At 40.7% G+C, this 26388-nt stretch overlaps 1 protein-coding gene and 1 long non-coding RNA gene across 7 annotated transcripts; one reads left to right on the forward strand and one right to left on the reverse strand.

The window, feature by feature from the left end:
* Window positions 1-23165, forward strand: STT3A (STT3 oligosaccharyltransferase complex catalytic subunit A). Of its 6 annotated transcripts, none has more exons than XM_082341014.1 (19): window positions 104-168; window positions 648-805; window positions 2198-2324; window positions 3098-3158; window positions 5442-5563; window positions 5943-6088; window positions 7277-7367; window positions 8671-8777; window positions 9478-9642; window positions 10908-11088; window positions 11923-12078; window positions 13034-13125; window positions 13813-13968; window positions 14230-14418; window positions 15331-15447; window positions 15565-15667; window positions 19678-19866; window positions 20660-20775; window positions 21342-21624. In XM_082341014.1, the coding sequence occupies exons 3-19, from the start codon at window positions 2237-2239 to the stop codon at window positions 21378-21380; spliced, it is 2118 nt and encodes a 705-aa protein (XP_082197140.1). In that variant the 5' UTR covers window positions 104-168; window positions 648-805; window positions 2198-2236; the 3' UTR covers window positions 21381-21624. The 6 variants fall into 6 exon arrangements, with proteins under 6 accessions (XP_082197142.1, XP_082197139.1, XP_082197140.1 ...); XM_082341015.1 differs by having other exon boundaries at window positions 109-150; XM_082341013.1 differs by lacking the exon at window positions 648-805 and having other exon boundaries at window positions 4-110; window positions 21342-23165.
* LOC309605327 lies at window positions 22439-26349 on the reverse strand. Its single transcript, XR_014231334.1, has 2 exons — window positions 26051-26349; window positions 22439-25413 (listed from the first exon to the last, which is right to left on the reverse strand). It is a non-coding gene; the product is annotated as an uncharacterized lncRNA (long non-coding RNA).
* Between the last annotated feature and the right edge of the window lie 39 nt (window positions 26350-26388).

Genomic DNA, 26388 nt, shown 5'->3' on the forward strand with positions numbered 1-26388 from the left:
CCAACCAATGGGGAGCGGTCCGGGAGGCGGACCCGACGCTGCCAAGGTTGGGTGCGCCGCTGAACGGATGGCAGGGGGAGGCGAGCGGATTCTTGAGGAAGCCGGGTCAGGTGAGAAGACCTTAGGATATAACTTGAGGATTAGGGGCAGGTGCAGTCCAAGGCGCTGGTGGGGCTTTAACGGCGTCGGGCGTGGGCGTGGGCGCGGGCGCGGGCAGAGTCTGGGGCCTTGCAGAGGAGGGGGCGTGTGGCGTGTGGGGGACGACCTGGAATGGAAGGATGGGGGGATCTAGGATGGGGCGGGCGCTTAGGCTAGGAGGGCGTGGAAAAGATCGGACTCTGAGACTAGTCCTGGAGGGGATGGCGCTCAGGATGCTGAGGCGGTGGGGTGTCCCGCGCTGGGTGGTGTCCGGGGTGTTGCATTTCGTGAAGGTGGGAGACGGAGGGAGGAGGGACGCGCAGGAGTGAGCAGAAGTGGGGGAGGGTGGGGCGAGTGTGAGAAAGCGTGTGGGCCAGCGGGTGGGCAAGTTGCCGTCTTCGGAACTAGAGCCAGGGTGCGACAGGGGGCCACAGCTTGCCGGCACAGACGAGGTGGAGGACAGATGCCAGGTGCTTTAAGGAAAGCGTCTTTGCCTTTATTTGCTTTAGAGGTGTGCGAGCACGACCAGAGAGCACAGTATGGAAACTCCCTTAAGGTCCTGGCCTAAATTACCAGCTCCTTTACTCAGTTTTCAGGTAGAGGTTCTAGTACTCTCATTTCGTCCACTTAGTCTTCTAGGCGTGTGGCTCATATCAGCTCAGCGGTGGTAAGTTTTCCTGTTTCAGGCGTGGGAGAAAACAAGTACAGACCTGAGGGATGTGGCTGGATTAGGGGCTACCTGGAGTTAGGTGTTTAGTTTTGATTGCAAGATAAGGTTTTCCTTTGGGATTAGGATTACATGTAAAATCGCCCCTCTGGGACAGTTAATTATGGAAAAGATGCTTGACTTCCCACAGTTGGAGCTAGAAATACATGATTCTTCATGCCTTCCACCCTGTCCAGTGTTATTTTTTCCGCTCCTTTCCTCTAGTAATAGTGGGAGAAAGATCAGGAAGGATCCAGGTTCCTTTTTTTCCCCTGCAGTCTTGTATAGTGTTGCATATTCTTTATTATCATACTCTTTGTCACTTAGCCCTTGACCAGCTTATGGTTTAAGACGGCAGTGCTGTCTTAAACAGAGATAGCTAACCTCCTAATTAGTGCTGGTAAATCTTGTCCGCCAAGTGATCACCATTCTGGATGGTCTGCAGCCTGCTTCCCTCAACATTTTATTTTAATATAGTACCCCCACCCCACCACCCCCAGCCCAACCTTTCTTTGCTTTAGTAGGAAAATTTTATTCTCTTTTCCTTCCAGATTGTCATCTGGTTCCATGAGCTGTCTCTGGGATCAGTGGCTTAAATCAGCAGTGTCAATTCCAGGATGCTTTGAGACAGCTGATGGGAAGTGGGTGTAGATCTGAGCAGTAGTTATAGTGTGATGTAAGCGATTGAAAGTGCAGTGATCTATGTGTATCTCCCTCTCTTCCTGAGTGCATGACTGTACGTGCATTAGTGAGTGAGCAGTCGTGCTCTGTAGTCGACCCTGCAACCCCACTGGGATTTGGAGCAGAAAGTTTGCAGCCAGTCAGTTGAAGCTGAAATTTAGGGCTGTAAACTGTGCTGATTCAGTCATGACTTCTATTTCTCAGCCTTCTGCTTTCACTTCTGTGCTCATTCCCTGCTTTCTTTCATACATTCCTGCCTTTTCGCGCATGCTCTGTTTCTCCATTTAATTATTCTTTTCTCTATTTCCAGTCTTTCCTGTTTTCTTTGCATGTCTTCCTCCAACCCCCTTTTTTCTGTGTTTCTTCTTTACTCCTGTTGTGCCACACTGTTGCCAATTGTGCTTACGTGCTTGTTAGCTGCGAGGACTGGGAAACAGAATTATGGTGATAGAGTCTCATTCCTTTTCGTCCTTGACTCACAGACCTGACGTGCTTACTTACTTGCCAGTTGGTCATAATTCAGGCTTGGCTTGGGTATTAGTATTAGCCCTGACCCTCTCTGGTGTGTGCATTACTCCTCTCTCTGTGTTTCTCTACCACCATAAAATATGAAACTGAATTAGGTAAATTGAAGGTGTTTAATATCTTATGGTCTTGACTTTTCCATTTTAGCTATTTGAGTGTCATCTGTTGCCACCCATTGATGTCAAGATGACCAAGCTGGGATTTTTACGGTTGTCCTATGAGAAGCAGGACACACTTCTGAAGCTTCTAATTCTGTCAATGGCTGCTGTGTTATGTGAGTGTGCATGTGGACCTCTCTTTCTTCAGATGTGGAAAGGAGAAAATCTTGAAAAAATCAACAATGGCTTTCTTAAATGCCTTGTTTTTTTCCAGTAGATTGTAATATGTTCTTTTTACTGTTCTCAATCAGTAGAATTTTGTGAAAGCAAAATAAAAGAAACACAAGGATTATAAAAGCTGGGACTAGTGATCATCTGGGAAAGAATGAGAAGCACGCTGTACTAATTCTGTTTTCTCTTAGGACTGGAAGAGATACTGGGGACTCTGAGATACTGAATTTTGTAAAAGATACTTGTCTTCTGTGGTTGCCTGCCTTAGTATTTCTGAAAACCTCTCCAGAACTTACTCTGTTTTCTTAGGTTTTTCTAGCTCTTCATGAGTCATAAGTAGTCTTGGTTTCCTTACCTCTTAGTTTGCTTCAAACTGAGGTTTGGGGAGGTAAGGTTGTGGGGAGGGGAGGTCAACATATATACAAGACGACCATGTAAATTGGGTGCAATATTAGTAGGTGAATGTGTTGTCATAGGCCTTGATAATAAGTAGTTAAATGTGTCCTACTTAAGTGGAAGTGTAGGTGTCATTGTCGGGGGAAAGCGAACTTCTTTGTTTCTTTTGTGTGGGAGGAATGGATAAATACTTTATTCAGCATCATTTTGTATTTCCTGTGACTTGTGTGCTGGATAATACTATTATCTCTATAATATTACTACCTACTATTGTTTTTCATGGTACATTACCATTAAAATAATAGTTCTCTGGTTTTTGCAGCGTTCTCCACTCGTCTCTTTGCTGTCCTGAGATTTGAAAGTGTCATCCATGAATTTGATCCGTGAGTACCTTTGCTTGGTCTGGTATTTCCTTTGGGAAGCATTTAGGTTCATGGTTTTCAGATTCACGTTCCAGTGAGCTCTCCGTGATGGGGATGGACTTTCTATACATTTTGGGGGGAAAACTCTCAAGTTTTCCAAAGGAAATAATTGTCTCCTTTTGAAACATTTCTGTTGGAATTTGAAACCAAGAGAGTCTCTCAAATTCTTAAAAGATGAGAGAGGCGTTGCTGGTGTGCCTATCACTTCAGGTCTGGCTAAGCCAAGAGAAGCCTGGCTTCTCAGCTTGGTAGACAGTTAATGCTGCAGATTGAGGGAAAGGGGCCTGGGCCTGGTGTGTGTTTGAGGTTCAAAAGAAAAATTATAGGTCATGAACTTGAGATCTGTGGCTTTTTTCTGTTTAACAGTGAATATGATAGAAATTGGGCCTGTCAGTTAAGTTCTAAGACATTGAGGAAAATTTAAAGCTGTGAGTTGGATTGGAGATTTTATTAGATAAAAAGAGGCATAGGTGAAAAACATTTACTGAGCTTCATTTTGTTCCAAGAACTGTTTTACAGATTATCTATAAATCCTTACAATAACCCTACGAGAAGGAGGTAGTGGTGTCTCCTTTCCACAAATGTGGCTGAGGCTGGCAGAGACCATTCAAGGTTACACACAGAGTAAATGGAGGAGCCAGGATTTGAATCTACATTTGTCTGTTTCTAGACACTGGAGTAACTAATATTATATTACCTAACGTTAAGGCTTAATTAAAAATTTGGAGAACCAGAATCATAGGTTCTTGAAACATCATTGATATCTTAAAAATAGCATATTCAGTTTATGGAGCATTGATTCAAGTTTAATACCTGCATGTATTTGCAAATTTGTCGTATTGTTTTGTGTAGATACTTGAAAGCACTTTGGAGGCATACAGATCTTTTCTTTGGGGCCTCCCAAATCAATTTTTTCTGTTTTTTTTTTTCTCTCTCATGAATGAGGAAACTTATATCCTTTTGTTTCTTGATCACCAGTCTGTTAGGGCTTTTTCTCAGACCCTCTAGATGAGCGAACACTGAGATGAGATGGTCAGGGAAAGCAAGAGCATCTGCTCTGTAGTTGTAGAGATGGAAGGGACTGTACAGATCATGTGATTTCACACTTCTTTTTGCAGAGCAGGAAACTGAGGCCCAGGGTGTGAACCCAGGCCAGACCTTTTCCCACTAACTTGCACTTCCTCTGTCTCACTCTGCCTCTCCTACTGCTAGGTAAAGGACATGATTCTGACACATGTTGACTGCCTGCTCCCCTCATCCCTTCTGTCTCCCTGACAGTTACCAAAATAACATTCATCAGCAACAACCAGAAGGATAGAGATTTCTGCCATCTGCTACTCTACTTACTTCAGCTGCTAAAACTTGACTGACCAATGAGGAAATAGGGTTAGAGGGGTGGGCAGGAAAGATGGTTAGTCATGATTATCTTTAGTGATTAAACAACTCCCTTTATTTTATTTATTTGTTTATATTTTTATTATTTCCATATATATTTTTGTCTTTCTTTTTTATTTCTTTTTAAATGAGAAACTTAAGAGAAGGGGTTACATAGCTTGGACCTAAAGAACCGTGTCCATGTATAACTGTAAGCATTTTATGTCAGGTATTTTTTATGTAGTCTGTATTTTTATGCTCCCATGGAGGTGGCATTCAGAACTATTTTAGATAACAACATGAGTAGATCTAATTACAAGTTTAAACACTTATTAAGAAGTTTGTGTTATGGAGCGGACTAAAAAATGTTCATCCTGCGTATGGTGTTACACCCACATCTTTAGAGATGCTCATCACCTAAAGTTATCCTTGTCCCCTTGCCTGTGGTATGGAAATACTCTTCTGTGTGTTCCCGCCACTTACAAAGAGTCAAGTCTATTGGTGTCCACATCTCAGCTGTCCTGTCTTTTGAGTGCTTGAATTTTCTGACTGGGGCTAATGCCTACTATATGCCAGCCTGGTGAAGCATCCTTCTTGAGTGTTTTCTTATAAGGTTAGACTACGGTTGCATTTCCTTATGAGAGAAGCAGTGCTTTAACTGAGACAAGCATGGAGCTAGAAATGAGGAGGCTTATGGTGATGTAAAATGATTTTTCATGCTTGAAATACTTTTTGGTACCAAACTGACTTTTATTGGAGTAATGATAAGTTCCTCAGTGATGTAACCTGAGGAGCAAAAGTCACTGCAAATTGCGGCAAGTGTTTGGGTATGGAGAGGAGGAGACACAATTCATTTCTTTCTTGTTATAGGTACTTTAATTATCGGACTACCCGGTTCCTGGCTGAGGAGGGATTTTATAAATTCCATAACTGGTTTGATGATCGGGCCTGGTACCCTTTGGGACGAATCATTGGAGGAACAATTTACCCAGGTGAGGGGAACAGGATTTTTTTTCTTCACAGCAGTAAGATATTTGTATATAATGGAACAGTGTCTTTTATTTCTAATATCTTCGTTTTGTGACACTTGTAATTTCATTCTGATTGCAGATTCCTAAAAGTAGATCTTATATAGAAGGGAGAACATGTATGGGAGAGCGGGCATGGGTAGTTTTTCATAAATTCTGGACTTCTGCTTGAATCCATAGGAGAGAAATTTATAGGCCTCCTGCAGTTTCTGTATTAGTATTTCTGGTGGTTTGTCAAAACCTGTCTTATCACTTTATTGATACTTGGATTTTCCCTTTCTCTTTCCCTTAAGGTCTTTGTCTTACTAGGATAACCTATTGGCCTTTCTTCTTCTTGTTACAGGCTTAATGATCACCTCTGCTGCAATCTACCATGTCCTCCATTTTTTCCACATCACCATCGACATTCGGAATGTCTGTGTGTTCCTGGCCCCTCTCTTCTCTTCCTTCACCACCATCGTCACGTACCACCTTACCAAAGAGCTCAAGGTGAAGGATTTGGGGTGACAGGAGGCTTGGGAATGTTGTTGAACCTCTCAAGTTGATGCTAAAGGGTGGGGGACTGAGAGCCTTAGAAGGGCAGGGAGCCAGGGGCTAAAGACAGCTTTTGCTGAGCCGAATTACTGAGTTCACCCCAGCTCCTCCCTAGAATATGTGGTTTCTTATCATTAGCAACTGTTTATCCTTATAAGAGAACATATGAAGGTCAAATATAAATTGCTACATACGGGGAAAAAAATATTTAAAATGAGGTTTAGATTTTGAATTCCTCACAATCTAAGGGAGAGGAAAAATAACTACAAGAAGCGTTCCGAAGTGGTTAGTTCTTCCTACTGGAAATGGACAGTTAACAATTATTTGTTGATTTTTTTTCAAATGTTATTTAAAAATTCTTAAACCACTTGGCTTTTGTAGTAGGCTCCGTGATACTGACTCTCTTCTAGGTTTCTGCATTGCTGACTCTGGCTCCCTGGATGCTATTCTTAGTTTGTGGCTATTGTGTCAGGGAGATACCTGAGAGGTGATAGACTAGTAGGAGGGCTTGGGAAACTTGCGTTTAATTTGGAAACGTTTTCATCCTTCTCCTTGCTGCCCTTGTTCCAAATTTGACTCTTTCGAACAGACAAGTCCTTCCTTTTCTGGAGTGTGGGTTATACTTTGTTGTTCCTCTCTCCTGAGTTCACAGATTGGCTAGGAATATTCCAGCTTTATTATCTAAGCTCCCGGCATCTTTAATCCAGAGAGATTGTCACCTCTCTTTGTTGGCTTTTTAGCTCAAATACTTATGGTCTTCCTTTGATTGTCCTTGAATAGCTTGTAGAAGTGTGACTGGTCTTCCTGTGGTGTGCAGATATTGTTAGGGGTAGGGACTCATAAGTCTGGGGATACTCCAGCCAAACAGCCCATTCTGGGGTAGCATCTGACAGCTTACATGATTTGTCTGTTCTTAGCATGTGTGTACTCAGTTTCAGACTTGACATCATCGCGGGGAATTGGTTGTGAAGTATGTAACTTTCTTGTGCTGCGAACATTTCTAGCATTTCTAGCACCACATCTACCGTGGAAAGTGTCAGACTGTCCTCTGGGCCCATTGTAAGCAGAATGGACTAGCGGATCCTCTCTTCTCTTTCATAGATGTATTGGTGTTAACTTCCTGTTACCCCTCTTGTCTTACAGGATGCAGGAGCTGGACTTCTTGCTGCTGCCATGATTGCTGTAGTTCCTGGCTATATCTCCCGATCTGTGGCTGGCTCCTATGATAATGAAGGTAAGACTTAAAGTGCTGAAGAGGATCTGTTCACCTCATTAGCCAGTAGAGCTTCATGAAGTGCAGTAGAATCTGGGTTCAAATCTGTTGTTTAGTGATAGCAAAAATGGTGTCTGGGTGAGAAGATTAGAAATGGGCAGGAAGGGACTTCCCTGGCGGTCCAGCGGTTGAGACTTTGCCTTCCAGTGCAGGGGGTGTGGGTTTGATCCCTGGTCGGGGAGCTAGGATCCCACATGCCTCTCGGCCAGGGGACCAAAACATAAAACAGAAGCAATACTGTAACAGATTCAATAGAGACTTTAAAAACAGTCCACATCCAAAAAAAAAAAAAGGGCAGGAAGGGACCTCAGACAAGTTTATATTCTCTGTCATTTCCTCTAGAAAGGTAGCTGGTAATTTTCCTTATATAAGGCCTTTGGCTCATCTCTGTACTCCTAAAAGTAGAGTTAAGTTTTAATGTTGGTTGGTACTATTGTTTTAACATTGTAATCATTTGCTTTATTTTCCTAGATGAGAGGAATGGATATTCTTAAAACTAAAGTGACTTTTATTGACTTATTTCCAATTCAACCTGTATTTATTGAATGTTATTGGTAAAACAGTGTTAGATATTATAAAGATAGTTAATGAATAGGAGTATTGGCTTATAATTAAGGAATTATAGGATTAGATAATGAATAAACTTATGTTAGCCCATAATCTATTAACACAGATTAATGCAGACTATAAAAATAAATAATAATGGGCAGATAGTATTATGTGCCATGAGAGAAGGGTGAACAGAGTACTTTGGGAACGTGGTGAGAGGAGAGATTAATTCAGATTTGGGGATCACGGAAGGCTTTTTGGAAGTAGTTGTATTTGAACTGGGCCCTGAAGTTGGAACTTCGTTAGGCAAATATTAAGGAGAGAGGCAGTCAGGGCATACGGACCAGCTTGTGGTAAGATGTAGAGGCAGGCTGGTGCTTGATAGTACGGGATATCTTTAGGACTGAAACAGCAGGGAATTTAGTGCCTGGAAAGAATAGTAGTAATAATGACTAACACTTACTGAGTGCTTGCTGCATGCTAGGTAGTATTCTAAGTGCTTTACATGCAATAGTTAAATTTGTCTTTACAACAGTTTTATGAAGTAGATACTATTATGGACTCTTTTACAGGAAACTGAGACAAAGGGAGGTAGAGTAATTACACTGCTAATGGGTAGTAGGTCTGAGATATGAATCCAGGTAGTTTGTTCCAGAACAGTATTACATACTATTCCAGCATGGCCTTTTACTGAATTTTTGTGTTCTTTCTGCAGGGATTGCCATCTTCTGCATGCTACTCACCTACTACATGTGGATCAAAGCAGTAAAGACTGGTTCCATCTATTGGGCAGCCAAGTGTGCCCTTGCTTATTTCTACATGGTAACTCTTCACTCCCTACTTTCAGGAGTCTCTCTGTCTGAATACGTATTGGGATCGACTGATATAAATTGGAAGTAGCTCTTGGCCTTTGAGACCATGAACTAGAGGCTAAAAGTCTTTATTGTCTCTTGTGTCCATACAAAGCCTAATCCAAGGCAGGCAGGGATATCCACTGTATAATAGCAAGATAGAGATAATTTTTTTAATTTTTAAAGGTCTCCAGATATTATATTTCCTATGGGTACATATTGGTTGGCCAACTCTCTTTTCTGGTGTGTTCCCCTTAAATTTTTCCTTTCCTGACGTATATTTTTTTCTCTTCAATCTTGTAAACACCGAGACTTCTTTACTTAACTGCTTCCACTTGCTCACGTTTCCCTTGAATCCCTAAATCCTCTGTGTGACCTTACAGTAGGGTGTATCCAGATTAATGCTGAGAGTTGGGGGCCTCTTGTTTTGTGATCGTGATGGCAGGAGCCATAGCGAACAGAGGATTGAGTTACAGTGATGGGTGTTAATTTGATTTTCCTACTTAAAGAAGTCAGTTATTTAAACTCTTTAAACCACTTGGTGTAAATAAAGTTTTTGGTTACTGTAAAGAGATGTTCTTTAAAAAGGTCACAGGTAACATCCTAAGGTACAATGGTGGTGATCCAAGGAGGAGTACTCAGACGAACTTTTCTCTTTCGTCCCGTCCTAGGTCTCTTCATGGGGAGGGTATGTGTTCCTGATCAACTTGATCCCGCTTCATGTACTGGTGCTGATGCTCACAGGACGTTTCTCCCACCGGATCTATGTGGCCTACTGTACTGTTTACTGCCTGGGCACCATTCTTTCCATGCAGATCTCCTTTGTGGGTTTCCAGGTGAGCCCTAGACTGAGTGGGGTTTTTAGCTTCTTCCACTTTTTCTAAGCAGTTCCAACTAAATTGATTTATCTTGAATTCTGGTGAGGATAGTAAAACTTATTCACAGGTCTCACCTTGCTAACACTGCTTCTGTTAACTGAAGCAACAGAGTCATTGGTCATTAAAGTCTGCCTCCTGGATTGTGTTAATATTTGTTCATGAAGTTTGAATTTAATGACTCCTAACTTGGCTTAGGTTTATGGGAGGAGGAGGGATATTTTAGTTGAGCTGAGTTAATGTGAGTGATCACAGTTATCTTTTTCATTCCTTTTTAATGTGAATGACTTCATTTAATAGTAATGACCCCTGAACTTTTATTCGGGCCTAAGTGAAAGTTCTTTAGCAAGCAAAGCCTGAACCTTTTAACCGCATTATCCCACAGGGTTAAGAGACAGCTATTTAGTCAGAGAATAACGTGGTATTTGTGATTTCTCATGTAAAATTCTTACGAAAGTGGAACCCTTATTCAGGTCAGCAAGTATTTCTTTACTGATCGCCTGCTGTATGCAATTTGCTAATACCTGGGAAATGTTAAAAGTAAAAGTGTGGTTCTGGTCCTTAAGGAAGTCACAGTCTTGTTGGGAGAGAAGCACATGCTTCTAGAACCACTAGTCTGCGGTCTAGTCGTTCTAGAAATGTGGTTCCTGGACCAGCAGGGTGAGCAGCATCTGGGAACTTATTAGAAATGCAGATTCTGGGGACCTGCCACAGATCTGCTGAATCAGAAGCTCTGGCGGTGGGGCTCAGCAGTCTGTGTCTAAACCCCCCCTCTTCCTGTGTCCTGCCATGATTATGATGCCTGGAGGAGTTTGAGACCATTGGTCTAAGTTATGGAAGAGATCTAAAGGGTGTGGAGTATAGAGGAGAGTGATGGATTTCAGTTCGGTGGATTAGGAGGAAATGGTATTTGCATTGGGCCTTGAATGATCAGAATTTCCGTGAATGCAAATTTTGGGAAAGTGAGAATTGCAATCGAGGCTCAAGAAATAGCCTGAGCAAAGGCCAGAGATGTGATAATGATAGAGTGTGGTACACTTTGGGGGACTCTAAATATTCTTTGGAAAATGAGGCAGGTGAATTAGACCCTCCTCTAGATTGGTCTTAATTCCTTGGTGGCCTTAGAACTCATTGGACCCTTTGGTCTGAACTTGGTCAGGATAATTCAGGTCAAGGCTGGACCCGTTCTTTTCCTAACGGTCTCATACATATGCTTTCACCTACAGCCCGTCCTTTCATCAGAGCACATGGCAGCCTTTGGGGTCTTTGGTCTCTGCCAGATCCATGCCTTTGTGGATTATCTACGCAGCAAGTTGAATCCACAGCAATTTGAAGTTCTTTTCCGAAGTGTCATCTCCCTGGTAGGCTTTGTCCTTCTCACCGTGGGAGCTCTCCTCATGCTGACAGGTAGGGAAGGCTTTTAGTATTAAGTGTAAATGGGTATGAACATAGAATAAACTCCAAAAATATGGGTTATTTCCTGGCCACAGAAAGATTCATTCTTTTCCTCCTATTTCTCTTGATTTCAAGCACATAAAGTCCAACTTCTGCACATTCAATCCTCTTGTCAGCCAGTGTCTGGATTCAGCATAGAAAGAAAATCATATTAGATCAGCTCTTAATTTCAGAAGACCCACACTTGGTGACAGGACTGTATTTTACCATGCTAATCTTTCTCCTCTTTATATGTGTGTGTGTGTGTGTGTGTGTCCTTTTCTTTCCTATTGGTAAGGTGGGAGAAATCCTAACATTGCTTGCCCTACAGTGTGGCCTCATCTAATCCCATATGACAAAACCGTGGCTGTTTAGTTTGGGTAGCATGCCACATTTTCCTCCTCTCTTCATCTCCCTCACGTGCACTTCTCAGAGTCTGACTTGATTTTGCCCAAGACTCTGTGTATTCAGAGCAGCACTGGAGGACTGAGTGACTTAGTTTATAGCATTGGCCTTGGTTTGACCAGATTTGTCCTAAAACCCTTCTAGGAAGTATCTCTGCCTCCCTTCTCTCTGAGTTTGTATACAACCTGACTTTATTCTACTGACTGTGCTGACAAAAGCACTCTCAAGTTTGAAAGAAAGGAAGGAGTGAAATTCTCAAAGTATTGGTGGCATTTAAACAAAAACCTCGTCCTCCTCTGTCTCAGGGAAGCTTATTAAAATGGAAAGTTGTGATTAGTTAGGATCACATGTTATTTTGTTTCAGAAGTAATTGTGAAGTATTTGTTGCCTCTTTGCTTCCAGGAAAAATATCTCCCTGGACAGGGCGTTTCTACTCACTGCTGGATCCTTCTTATGCTAAGAACAACATCCCCATCATCGCCTCTGTGTCTGAGCATCAGCCTACGACCTGGTCCTCGTACTATTTCGACCTGCAGCTTCTCGTCTTCATGTTTCCAGGTCTGTCTGCCTTGTTCTGAAGTGGTCTTCTTTCTAAGAATCATCATTTGATTCAAAATAAGTAAAATACCCTCATCCTTGTGTTTTTGTTGTTGTTTTTGTTTTTTGCCTGTTTATCTATGCAGTACAGAGGATGGCTAAGCACATTTTTCTAATATTTGAAGCAGAGTAGAAGTCAGAAGTTGAACAGTTGCAGATACTGGCAAGTTCAGAGTCTCACAGTTTTCTGTTCATTTGTATCATAAGTTACAGTTCAGCCCTAGTTCAGGGTTTTTGAGTACTTCTAGTATACCCCGCCCCTCATCCCTGACTCCTCCCCGTTTCTCTTCTTGGCAGTATTGAATTTTGAGAATAGGCATAGCTGACTGTAAAACCTCTTCATCTAACTTATCTTCTGGCCAATTCAGATATGTCTTAGAATTTACCAGTGGTAGTGACTTTTTTTTTTTATTAAAATAACGTTTTTTTTCTTATTATGAAAGTAAGTTGTCATTTGTAAAAATATAGACAAATATTTAAAAAAGTAAAATTTCAGGAGTTCTCACCACACACCTGTTGCTACTGTTAATGCTTTGATGTATATTCATCCATTTATTTATTGATTAGAAGTCAGATGATAGAGTTTTTCCTCTGACTTTTAAAATTTCATAATCATGATAATTTATGTTATTTAGTATTACTTTAGAGAAATAATATTTAAGATATATCATTTGTTTTTTAAGTACAGAGGTGTGTAAAGAAGAAGGCATATGGTTCATAAACTTCCACAGCAGTATTTTAATTGATGTATTTTATTCTATTTTATAAATATTCTGTAATTAACTACATCCTTAATGTTGGACATTTATGTGGTTTCAGATTTTTTGCTGTTTTAAAGAGTGCCGTAGTAACTTCTTTGGATGTATCTGTGATTGTTTTTTCAGGTTTTCACTTCTTTTTACTTTTACTTTTGTAGTTGGTCTCTATTACTGCTTTAGCAACCTGTCGGATGCCCGGATTTTCATCATCATGTATGGTGTGACCAGCATGTACTTTTCAGCTGTGATGGTGAGGAATGAATGCGTGCAGTCTTAGCGAACCTTTCCACCCCTAGCTCTGAGGGTTTTCTTCGTCCCCCTGCACGGCAGGTTCAGTGCTGATGCTGTGCAGGGGCTTCCCTCTGAGCACTCGAGGGGCTGCGTGGTAAGGCTGCTCACTGTTGTTGATCCTTCCCAGGAACGTATGGGGCACTCATACATTCTGATTGTGGGGCCCACCTTCCTTGGATTCATAACCCTTGTGTTAGGGAGACGCGCTGTGTCACTTGTTGGAGAAAGTGACCCTGGGCGGGTTCCTTCCCCTCTCTTTCTGGTGTCTTAAAAAGGGAGATGATGTTTTTTTCTTAAAGGCCTGGGTTCTGAGTGCTAGGTTGTTAAAAGAGAGAAGAGAGTTTATATATTGCAGTTAAGTCAGTGCTTCTCACACTTTTTTGATCCCAAGCCACAGTTAAGAAATACATTTTATATCATATCATTGCTCAGGGTATACATATATACATGTAGAACTGAAAAACAAACTTTAAAAAAATATATATTCTACTATAGATGTATCAAGTATTTTCTCTTCTATTTTGTTCCATTCCACTGACAAATCATGTTTGTTGAAAACCCCTAAATTGATGTCGTCATCTACTAATAGGTTGAAATCTGTAATTTGTAAAACACCGATTGTGATCTTGCTTCCTGTTTTTTTTAGGTGCGTCTGATGCTAGTGTTGGCGCCTGTTATGTGCATTCTTTCTGGCATTGGAGTCTCTCAGGTGCTGTCCACTTATATGAAGAATTTGGACATAAGTCGACCAGACAAGAAGAACAAGAAACAACAGGACTCTACCTACCCTATTAAGAATGAAGTGAGAATTAAGCAACGCAAAGAACTAGCTTGGGGAACTGTGTGTGTCTGTGTGTGTGTGTTTGCATTTGTATTTTGTTTGTTTGTTTGTTTGAGTGAGGGGGAGTAAAGTAGAGCACTGTCACAAGAAGTCGGAATGAACTCATATAGCCTCTAATTTATTCCGAGTCATCTCATCTATATTACTGACTGTGTGTAAGAAGCTGTTCTATGTTACATAAATTTAATTTGGTTTACAACGCAGTTCTTCTTCCTTGTCTAGGTGGCAAGTGGCATGATACTGGTCATGGCTTTCTTTCTCATCACCTACACCTTTCATTCAACCTGGGTGACCAGCGAGGCCTACTCCTCTCCATCCATTGTGCTGTCTGCTCGTGGTGGGGATGGTAGTAGGATCATTTTTGATGACTTTCGAGAAGCATACTATTGGCTTCGTCACAATACTCCAGAGGTGAAGATTTGGGAGGCGTGGGATTGTGCGGTAGGAGGAAGGGAGAGACATTTGATGTTATAGTGAATCAAATAGCTTTTAGATGGGCGGAAAGCTTGGAGAAATTGGAACTATCGAACCTGGTGTCGAATGAGCCTTAAAGGTCAACCTCCATTCGATTCAGGATTTTTTCTTTAAGCAACCTTTACTGGTAATTATCTGCACTCTGCTTGGACACTTGTATTGACAGCATGGTGATTTTATCATGAGGTAGGCCATCCCAATTATAAAAGAGGAAAAATAGTTAATACATGTTTATTGTAGAAAAATCAGAAAATAGAAGCAAAAAAAAGAAAAAAAAGACATAAATTTTCCATAAAGGATCATCTAATGATAACCACTTTTAACATTTTGGTTTATACCTTTTGAGAATCTGAAGTGATTTTCTTTCCAATAGCTACTGGGAATGGCACTTCTGAGTTAGATTCTTATAAGAATTTCTTAATCCTTGTTCGTCCTATCCTGTGATTTGTTCCCCCTCTCCCACCCCCCTTCTTTTTAGTAACTGATTATTGTGACTTTGTTTTTGGTCATTTATTTAATACAGTTATCTGATGACACCGGGCTGTTTATTTGGAAATATTGCACAGCCCACTACACCTCCCACACCATTATGCTTGTTTGTATAAGATGATCTGGGATGAAAGTATTGGCAATGTTGGGTTGTATTAATTTGCATTGAGATTTCATGATTGTATGTAAATGTAGGACCAGGTACCAAGATGTATTTTCTTGTTGGGCATATGTTATTCTGTGAAGAAACTGATTAATTAGCAATATCTCACTTCCTGTCAGATGCCCTTCCACCCCTCTTGTATTGGATTTTGGAGGCAGTGAGAAACTTGTTATTTCCATCTCCCATTCTTCTTTCAGGATGCGAAGGTCATGTCATGGTGGGATTATGGCTACCAGATTACAGCTATGGCAAATCGGACAATTTTAGTGGATAACAACACATGGAATAATACCCATATTTCTCGAGTAGGGCAGGTAAGGTGAAGGGGTCATTTGAGTGTTTGATGCACAGGGTCTAGTGGGAAATACTTCTCCATGAGGGATCATATGGCCTGGAATTTTGCGCTGAGAAATGTGTGTGTGTTTTTCTAGGCAATGGCATCCACAGAAGAAAAAGCCTATGAGATCATGAGGGAGCTTGATGTTAGCTATGTGCTGGTCATTTTTGGAGGCCTTACTGGGTATTCCTCTGATGGTAATGTACTTGATTCTATTTCTAGCTACAAGGCATAGATTCTAAGAAAACTAGATGAATCTCCTATTTTTCTATCCTTTCACCAATATCTTATCAACATATTTTCTTAGTTGGGGAAGTTTCTAAGTATTTGCAACTTGTGGTTTGGTTATTTTGATTTTTTTTTTTTTTTTTTTTTTGCAACAGTTAGGAAGTAGATATAAAGAATTTTTCTCATGTAGGTATGGCATGCTATAATTGTCTAAAGACCTAGGAGTAGTTCCACAACCAGTGAACAATAGAGAATATAAGGCTTCTGAAAATGAGCTTAAGAATTAGCATTTTTTAGTGGGTTTAAGCCATAGAATCATCTGCCAACTTAAAATGTTTTATATATATATATTTATATGGCATATGTTAACCATGTTCCCTATGATTATTAGCAAAATCGTGTGTTTAGAAGAATCATCCAAATATAGTTCTCTGCCTTAAAAAAAACTTAAAAAAAAATTAAAGCAATACCTGTTTATATTTTAAAATGTTAAATACTTCTGAAGGTTTATAATAAAAAATGGTAGTCCTCTGCCCGTAAAACTACCTTATAACATCAGTTCCCAGGAAAATTATTCCTTCAGTTATTTCTTCTAGTACTTATGTACATATTTCTAAATAATATGTATATCCTGCTATTCATTGAGCGATCATTTTAGATACCCTGTGTCAACTTCTTATTAAGGTAGATAAGGAATTTAGTTCTTTGTGTGATCCCCTCCCCCTTTCTGTCTTGCATCTTCTCAATAGAGTTAATGATCAGTTTTTGGTTAAATCCAGGTAAAGTGTTTTCATCATGACTAAGTAAATATTATTTACTGCTGAGTCAACCTGTACACCATGGTTACATTCTTATCTAGAATAACTTGTTTTCCTGCAGTTAATAATTACCTCATATTTCTGTCTTATTTTCTTTGAATATGAGGTTGCTTCTTAGAGATGTTCAGATTTTAGATTATGTCTGGCTTCTGATGTAGACAGACTTAACAAATCCACCTGGAGAGTATATGTAAAGTGTCAGTATAGAGTAATAAGACTAGTTTCTATGTGTGGTGTGTCTTGTACAAGCAGAGGAAGAATGATGATAGCAGGGATGTGGTCCCAAGGACTTGAACTTTCACAAACAGTTGTTTCAGCACCATTTGGTTGTGTGTGATTATAGGTTTTTTTCTTGCTAATAATAATAATTTATCCAAATAGTACAGGAAAGTATTTGTGTATGTATGTATGTTTGTGTGCATATGTATTTTTTTTTTTTTTTTTTTTTTTTAAAGAAATTCACGTTCTTTTATTTATTTATTTATGACTGTGTTCTTCGTTTCTGTGCGAGGGCTTTCTCTAGTTGCGGCAAGTGGGGACCACTCTTCATCGCGGTGCGCGGGCCTCTCACCATCACGGCCTCTCTTGTTGCGGAGCACAGGCTCCAGACACGCAGGCTCAGTAATTGTGGCTCACGGGCCTAGTTGCTCCGCGGCATGTGGGATCTTCCCAGACCAGGGCTCGAACCCGTGTCCCCTGCACTGGCAGGCAGACTCCCAACCACTGCGCCACCAGGGAAGCCCTGCATATGTATTTTTATATATGCGAATGTACACACGTATGTGGTAGAAATGGATAGTTCCCTGAAATCTTTAGTATTCCATGATACGTATATATATCTATCACATTTTCTTTATCTGTTCATCTGTCGATAGACTAAGGTTGTTTCCATGTCTTGGCTATTGTGAATAATGCTGCAGTGACTGCTGATATCTCTTTGGGATATTGATTTCATTTCTTCTGGATATATCCCCAGAAGTGGGATTGCAGGATCACATGGTAGTTCTAGTTTGAATTTTTTGAGGAACCTCCCTACTGACTCCTGTAGTGTCTGTACCAATTTACATTCCCACCAGCAGTGCACAAGGATTCCCTTTTCTTAGCATCCTTACCAGCATGTCTTTTGTCTTTTTGACGAGAGCCATTCTAGCAGGTATGAGGTGATGCCTCATTGTAGTTTTGATTTGTGTTTCCTTAATGATTAGTGATGCTGAGCACCTTTTCATTCATGTACCTCTTGGCCATTTGAATCTCTTCTTTGGAAAAATGTCTTTTCAGGTCTTTTGCCCATTTTTAATTGGATTATTTGGGGTTTTTTTTGCTGTTGAGTTGTATGAGTTCCTTATATATTTTGGATATTAACCCCTTATTTGATATATGGTTTATAGATATTTTCTCCCATTCCATAGGTTGCCTTTTCATTTTGTTGATCATTTCTTTTGCTGTGCACTCTTCCATTCTCAAAGCTCGTCAGCTTTTTGCTTCAGACATCCTGCCAGGGAGCTATAATATCAGTACTCTAAGATAGTTGAGTTGATGCTCTGGGGTTTTATTTTTGGTCCTATTTCTGGCTGTGTGGTCTAGGCAAGTCTCTGTGCTTCAGGTTTTCCATTTGAAACATGGAGGTACGATTGCAGACATTCCATGAGGATAATAATATTATTTCTTGAATACTTACTGTGTGACAAACAATATGTAAGGTAACATGCTCTTACTCATAACACTGTAGCAGCCCTGTCGTTGCAGATACGCTCGTCTTTCTAATTCGACATGTGAGGAAACTGAAGCACAGAGAGGTTCAGTAACTTGTTCAGGGTCACCACCTAGAATTGGCAGTGTGGGAATTCATACCCAGGCAGCTAAGATCCAGAGTCTGTGTTCTTCACCACTGTGATATTCCCTGGAACCCTTTTTAGTAGGGCAGTAGGAATCTTTTCTTATGGATCAATGATTCATCATATACTAATCGTCTATTTCCCTAAAGCCTTTGGGGGAGATACAGGGAGTGACATATTCTAGGAGATAACCTGAGTTGATGGTGCTATCAGTATTTATGGAGCCTGGTAGTGTGTTTGACATAGAAATGTTGACTTCTCATACATGTGCTTTAGAAGTTTGTAACTTTGCAACTGTAGATCAAGAGGGAGCACATTCTCTCTTCTCTACCTTTTTGGTAAAGCTGCTACTCCCTAGGTCAGTGCTATCCAGTGACATGTGGGATCTACATACGTCATTTAAAATTTTCTATTAGTGGGGCTTCCGTGGTGGCGCAGTGGTTAAGAATCCGCCTGCCAATGCAGGGGACAGGGGTTCGAGCCGTAGTCCGGGAAGATCCCACGTCCCGTGGAGCAACTAAGACCGTGCACCACAACTACTGAGCCTGTGCTCTAGAGCCCGCAAGCCACAACTTCTGAGCCCATGTGCCACAACTACTGAAGCCCACATGCCTAGAGCCCGTGCTCCGCAACAAGAGAAGCCACCGCAACGAGAAGCCCACGTGTCGCAAGGAAGAGTAGCCCCCAGTCTTCGCAGCTAGAGAAAAGCCCACACGCAGCAGCGAAGACCCAACACAGCCAAAGATAAATAAATAAAATAAATAAATTTATTAAAAAAATTTTTTTTCTATTAGCCATATCAAAATAAGTAAAGAGAAACAGGGAAAGTGAATTTAATAAGTTTATTAAACTGAATATATCTAAAACATTAATGTGTAACCAAAATATTTTACCCACTTTTTTTTGTTTTATTTTGGACTGTCTTAGAAATCCCGCATGTATTTTATACTTACAGCACATCTTAATTTGGACTAGTCACATATCAAGTGTCAGTAGCTACATGTGGCTAATAGCTAGAATATTGGACAGCTTAGCCCTAGCTAATACCTGGGACTAACTTCAGTTATGACTTAAGTCTGGGCCAATAGCATAGGATTTTAGGAGTCTACAGGAAAATCTATAGGAAAAGCTATGTATTTTGAGGAAAAAAGTTTTGACCATACATTAGCTTTGTTATTTTTATAACTTAGAGTTAAATGGTACTATACCCCATTAGAAAAGTATTTGGGGGAATTTCCTTAGACATAGTGACCTTTCATTAGGTGATTTAGCTCCAGCAACCTTTGTGATAACAGCAGTTTTTTCTTTTTCTTTTTTTTTGTCTAGACATCAACAAATTTCTGTGGATGGTCCGGATTGGAGGGAGCACAGATACAGGCAAACATATCAAGGAACACGATTATTATACTCCAACTGGGGAATTCCGTGTGGACCGTGAGGGTTCTCCAGTGCTGCTCAATTGCCTCATGTACAAGATGTGTTACTACCGCTTTGGACAGGTCTACACAGAAGCCAGTGAGTGATTCCTGATAATGTTAATAACAACAGTAAGAACAGTAATAGCTAACACATACAGTGTTTTTTATATGCCAGGCACTGCTTTAAGTGCTCTGTATCTACTAATTCATTTAATCCTTACAACAATCCAAAAGGTGGACACTAATATTATTCCCATTTATATATGAGGAAATTGAGGTACAAGTAGGTTCCTTAACTGCCCAAAGTCACATAACTAGTGCAGAGTCAGGTTAAACTCAGGCAGTCTGGCTCTAGCTTTTGTGCTTTTGCCCATTACTTTTTATTGCCTCTCATTAAAAGGTATTGTAGTGGAGAAAGGAATGTGAAAGGGGATAGAGTGAGATAAAGGACTTTACATTTCTTCAGATAAATTGAAAGTAATTTGATTAAGTCTTTCTTTCTGACTTCTTTCCTTTCTTAGTTCTGCAGTTGGGACTATTTTTGAATTAGATGCAGGCCTGTGACATCTGATAGGTTCAGAAGGGTTGCTAGTGTATCACAGAGGCCATGGGTGGCAATCCTCAGGAACAGAGGTGCTTGGAAGTCAGCCTCTGTCTCTTAGAAGAGATAACCTCCATGCGCTCTGCCAAGCAGAGGAGGGGACGTGAGTTAGGGTAACACTTGATTTGCCCTTACTAACTGATGTCCTTTTCTGCAGGCCCTACTCTCTAAACAAACTGCATGCTAGGGAATAACATTCCAGTGGGATGATTAATCAAGTTGACTTAGTATTTCTGTAGGAAATCAGCACTGTAGAAAGATGTGTGTCTCCTTTTTTGTCACTTTCTAGAGCGTCCACTAGGCTATGACCGTGTTCGCAATGCTGAGATTGGGAATAAAGACTTTGAGCTTGATGTCCTGGAGGAAGCATATACCACAGAACATTGGCTGGTCAGGATATACAAGGTGAGCAGATGTTACGCTGAGAAAGCAGCTCTAGTGCTTAAAAACGGGGCCACATGTTTATAAAATAGGGATATTTCTAATGTCTAAAAAGTAGCTTGTGACTCACTTAGAATCTTTCTATTTTTATTTTAGATTGTTCTTAGAAAGTAGACGCTCCAGCCTTCTGTCATCCTAGAAGTGGTTACAGTGATATTTTTCCAGTTGGTGCTAGACTTGATCTGTTTTAGTGACTGTCAGTCTTGGGGCGGTGCGGGGAGAGAGAGGGACAGAGGGAGAGAGGGAGAGAAGGAGAGTGTGTGTGTGTGTTTTCGAACTACATTTTCTTCTCTCCCACTGAAGAACTTATGGCATAGAGAGTCACACAGAAGTGTGTTATATCTCTTAGGTAAGAAAAGGTTGAGAACTCTTGCTGTATTTAGAAGAGTAGCTAGTCTCACACCAGAGCCAAACCAGGCAGCATAATCCAACATAATCTGTCCCCATCTGGGTGAACCCAGCTCAGTAGAGAAGCTCTCCCATGTTAACCTGATGATTGTAAATATGAAACTGATACCTTTCTGTTGCAGGTGAAGGACCTGGATAATCGAGGCTTGTCAAGGACATAAATGTTACGTCCGTTCGGCTCTGATCTGCCTCACACTGAGTGTGTCACATTTACTGCGCAGAAGATGGTTTAAAAATATGCAGTTTATAAGAACAGAGCGCGATGAGATTGGAATTGTTTGGAGGTTTTGTCCTGGGCAGTATGGGCTGAGCCACATGGAATGATCTTTATAATTCTGAGCAGGTTACCAAATGAAATGTCATGGCTTTACTTTGGTCAATTAAAGGGGGGAATTTTTTTAAAAATGTGCCTTATTTGTTTTGACTTATGACTGATTTGAGGAAGCCTAAAGTTTATGCTGGGCTGATAGAAGGACAGAAAACAGACCTCATCTGTGCTCTTAGCTCCCTAAATGAGCCACATAGGGGCATTCTGTCTTTCTCTCTCAAATCAGGAGAACTATCAAGGACTAGCTCAGATCCTACATATACAAACAGTTTTGTCATTTCAAAAACTGCAGTACCTAGCCCAATGCCTTGCACATAGTGGGTGCTCAGTAAGCTTTTACTGAATGAATAAAAGTTTGTGGGACCAGAGGAGTGCCATTTCTGGGCAGGAAAAGCAGCTGCATTGCCATCATGTCGCTGTTCTCAACATCTCTTGTCCTTAGAGGCTCTTTGACTACACGGGACAGAAGGTGGCTAGCCAGACCTGATCTCACCAGTGTTCTTTGGGACTAGCTAGGTGTTTTTTTGAGCAGGAGTAAATCCAGTGATACTAAATCAGTGGTTTTGAAGACTTAAGGCAAACAGTGAAATTATTCTCAATGGAGAGGAAGAAACTCCTCCAACATTGTGTATAGAACTTGATGGTCAGTAGGTGTTTCTGAATTAGCTGATTTGTAACCATACGTATCTATCTGAAATCTAGCTTTTCAGTACTCTCACTTATCCTTTAGCGATTTCCTTTAGCTCATGCACTAAAACTGTTGTGATTATTTAAAGGTGAGCTGCTCTCTCCCTTAGTCTCAGCCTCTTTGTTATTATATATCACTAACAAGCTCCATGATCTGGTTCTGAAGCCCTTGCCAAATTAGCTACAAAAAGCACAGGAGTTCCATCTATATTTAATGTCAGGACAAACAGCCTTATGTTCAGTTACAATAGGGTATTTTATGTATTTTAAGACATATGTCAGTGATGTGTATAAACCCTGAGTTATTAAAAAAAGAAAAAAAATACAAGGTAACTCTTTACTGTTACCTGTTTAAGAAACAGGAGCAATGACATGACTTTCAGATAAGTCAAAATGGTGCTCCTAAAGGTATGCTCAGGTCTACCTGTGTACCCAGGAAGCAGCCTTCCAAACCAGTTTATGTACCAGGTGCTTCAACTGTGGGTGAGATTTAGATCTGATGTAAGATTTGATTTACTATATGTAAATACATGACTTGATTTATATACAGAATTCCTCCCTAGTGGAAGAGGTTATTCAGAGGTGGGTTTTTGTTTGTTTGTTTGTTTTTTTAACAAATATGAGTAATACCAGTTAGAGATCATTAGTGATTTGCCTCTGTAGGAATGGGATAACCCTTTATCACTGTAGTTGTTACTCTTATGATTTTAATTTTGTTACTTTCTAGGCTACACGAAGCTATATTTTTTTAAAAATTTACTTCTAATTTCCATTGTTAACACTGAACTTAGTGTAAAAGAAAATCAAATAATTCTAAAAAGCAACAACACTGTTTTCCACCCCCCACCCCCCCCAAGGTACCCACTTTCAACTCAGCTGATTCTCATATTACTTACCTCCATATCATTAAATGACTTGCTTTATTTTGCTATGTGTTGGTTTTTCAATTTTAGGTATCTAATCTGTTGACTTTCTGGTGTGGAAATTGAGGATTTGGTTCTTTTTCACCATCCTGCTATTCCCATGGACACACATATTCTTACCATCTCAAGGCTCTATTATAGTTATGGTTTAGGTTAACTCTGTAGTTTTTACCTTAAGGCTTTTCACAACTAGGCCATGTGGTATATATACTGTTACTATTTTTTTTTTTCTGCATAACTTTTTTTTGGAGGGAGTTTTTTCACTTGTGTTTTGTAGTTGTCACTGATTTCTCCCCAGACTCACCTTCATTTGTGCCAGCTTCCTTTTAGTATGTTCAACTCATTAGGTATTCATTCTTAGAGATGTCTTCTGTTTTGGTATATTCCAGTTTGGATTGGTTTACTCTCTAGGTTTGCTACACACGTCTTGGGTTGGTGTATCCTTTCACCGTCATATTGTGTGTTAATCCCCTGACTTCTTTCTTGATTTATCACCACTACCTTCCTGAGAAAGTGTGTGGGAGATACATTTCTTGAGATCTTGAGTGTCTGTCATCACACGATTCATAGGTTGGCTAGGTATAGAGTTCCAGGTTGGGATTAACTTTTCCTTAGAATTATTTTTGAAGGCATTGGCCCATTGTCTTCTGTCTTCTAAATGCTGAGAAATGCAATGATATTCTGATTCTTATTTTTTTTTTAATGTGTCCATTCCCTCTCACTCCCTCCCCAGACCTCTTAGTATCTTCTCTTTGTATGTACTACTTTGAAATTTTCCCAATGATGTGTTCAGAAGCTGGGTACTTTAAACTTGGAAAAGTCAAGTTTGGAAAAGTATGGAAAGTATGGAAAAAGTATGGAAGGTCAAGTTCTTTTGTCTGGGAAATTTTCTTGAGTTATTTGTGGATTCCCCCGACTCCCTTTCTTGTTGTGAAAAATAAGTTACTTGGATTTTGGACTTCCTAGATTAGTCTCCCAATATTCTTATATTTAATCCTCTGTTTCCCATCTTTATTCTTCCTTCTGGAGATTTCCTAAACTTTTTGTTTCTAACCTATCTATTTTGTTTACTTTTTTTCTACTATCATGTATTTTTTTTAATATCCAAGAGCTTTTTGTTTGAATATTCCTTTGTTTGGACATCTTTCATATTAAAGGCCTTTTCAAAGTCTTGCTTGTTTGCTCTTATTAAAGAGTGGGACCCTAAAAAGCTGACTGGAAGGTCTGTTTGGGGTGGGGTGGGGCTTATTGAATGTGGGCTTCATTCTCCTGTGATCTGGCTGAGTTGTTACATTATGAAATCCCTGATATTGGTATCTTTAGATCTTTTTTTCTGTGTAGGTAAGATTCCCTCGAGAAGGCTTTTATGTCCTCTGAAGGATACAAGCCAGGCTGCCAGATTTCTGGGAGTAAAGTGAGGAAAGAAGGCTCACAGGTTCAACCTTCAGTGCATAAACTTAATCCTTTTGGTTTCAGTTAGGTACCCAAGCCTTAACTGTGCCTGATGCTCTCCAGTTCAGATAACCATGTATTTACCCTCTCAAGTCTAGTACCAGCTTCGGGGAGGGGCAGTTCCTCGTATACACAGAGGAGGGAGGGGACCCAAGGGTCTATTCGCTTCATACATAGTCTTTCACCCTCTTTTAGCCCCACCTTCACCTCATTCAGTACCTGTTGTCACTAATTCAACTTGAGCCTTTAGGGAGTTCTATGATGTAAACCAAATTGTTTTTCTGCTTTCCCATTGCTGGCTTTAGGATTCATCTTTCTTTCCTCTAAATTACCATTCATCTAAAGACTTTCCACTTTGCAAAACTTTTCTTTTTCATGTTCTGTGTTTGTGGGTTATTGCCTTTTAAACATTTACTATTTTAAAATAGTAAATTTAATATTTCATTATTAAGTTAATTTATTTTAAAATTTACTCTTAAAATTTACTATTTTAGTAAGGTTTCAGAAGGGAACAAGTTTTTGTGAGCATCTATTCTTTAACTGACACTCTGCCTGAGATGTGTATGCCTTATTTTTTTCAGGCTAAGATACCTTAATTCTAACCAGACATAAAGGAACTGTGCCGGTCCGGTCCTCCTCTTCCTTTCTTCATATTCTTTGTTTGCAGCATGCAGTGCAGAAACTAGAGAAAATGGAGTAAACGATCTGGAAAACTTACTTTATTATACGAAACCTAAACAGTGATGTCACGGTTAAAAACTTCTCACATAAGCATTTCGAAGTGTTCTGGTCTTGTTTTTTGTCCTTTAAACAAATGTATGCATTTTTGTGTAACATATTTTACACTTATTTTACCAGTATCACAATCAAGAGCTAGTTATGCTTATTGTATGTGGCCCAGTTTTAAGAATTGGAGAATAGATGATCTTGCCTGCGCCTTGAGTTCCCAGTCTAGTTTACTGTTGAGAGGGAGTATCTATTTCAGTTTTTCCACATTGTTTTGTTCTCTAGCCAGTCCCTTTTTCAGAATTTACTTTGGCACCTAAACTGGTTATTCTGCTTTTAAAATTTGCATTGTAAAATGCAGCGTTTTTGCTTCTACCTGCCCGTTTCTTAAACATTAAAGAGAGAGTTGGTAGAACTAAGCTATGCAGTTGCACTTCCTTAAAAAAGGTTGAGTGGAGGTATTGTTTTGGTGCCTGTTCGGACAAGACATGGTAAAACTGGTTATCCTGACATTACCTCCAGCTACAAAAGAGTAGCTTTCTTCATCCCGATGCCTTCCCACCCCCCATTACAGTGCGGCCGGTATTTGATGCTTCTCGCTCCCATCACAAAGTTCCTTTCATTCTAAACAGGATCAATGCTCAACAGCTGTCCCTGGCTTCTCGACTCCAGTTTTATCTGGGCCGCGCTGTAAAGTTACAGAGACAGCACTTACGGAGTGTGATCCTCGCTACCCTGCCAGGCAGCGGGGCGAGGTGCTCGGGGGTCCGGGGCGGCGGCAGCGAGCCCCGCGGTGCTGCGAGCCCCGGGAGCGCGAGGACGGCCGGCCGAGGTCACACGCCGTGTCCCACTTCGCGTTTGGGCCTGGAGGTCATTCACACCGATGCACTCGGCAGTTCTTAAACCTCTTCAGCCAGGATCTCCTCCTGGTTTGAAAGTAACCCGGCCCCGGCCAGCCTGAGCCTGCGGGGAATGCAGGCGCCAGGCCCTGGCCGGCCCGATCCGCAGAGCGGCCGGCCCGATCCGCAGAGCAGCCGGCCCAGGAACGCGCGC

The sequence above is a fragment of the Balaenoptera borealis genome, assembly GCF_965194805.1.
Source record: "Balaenoptera borealis genome assembly, chromosome: 11".
NCBI lineage: Eukaryota > Metazoa > Chordata > Mammalia > Artiodactyla > Balaenopteridae > Balaenoptera > Balaenoptera borealis.

Coding starts and splice junctions, on each gene's coding strand:
- STT3A (XM_082341011.1), top strand. CDS start 360: ATGGCGCTCAGGATGCTGAGGCGGTGGGGTGTCCCGCGCTGGGTGGTG. Junction 2,325..3,097: donor GTCAATGGCTGCTGTGTTAT/GTGAGTGTGCAT, acceptor TGGTTTTTGCAG/CGTTCTCCACTCGTCTCTTT. Junction 5,564..5,942: donor TGGAGGAACAATTTACCCAG/GTGAGGGGAACA, acceptor TTCTTGTTACAG/GCTTAATGATCACCTCTGCT.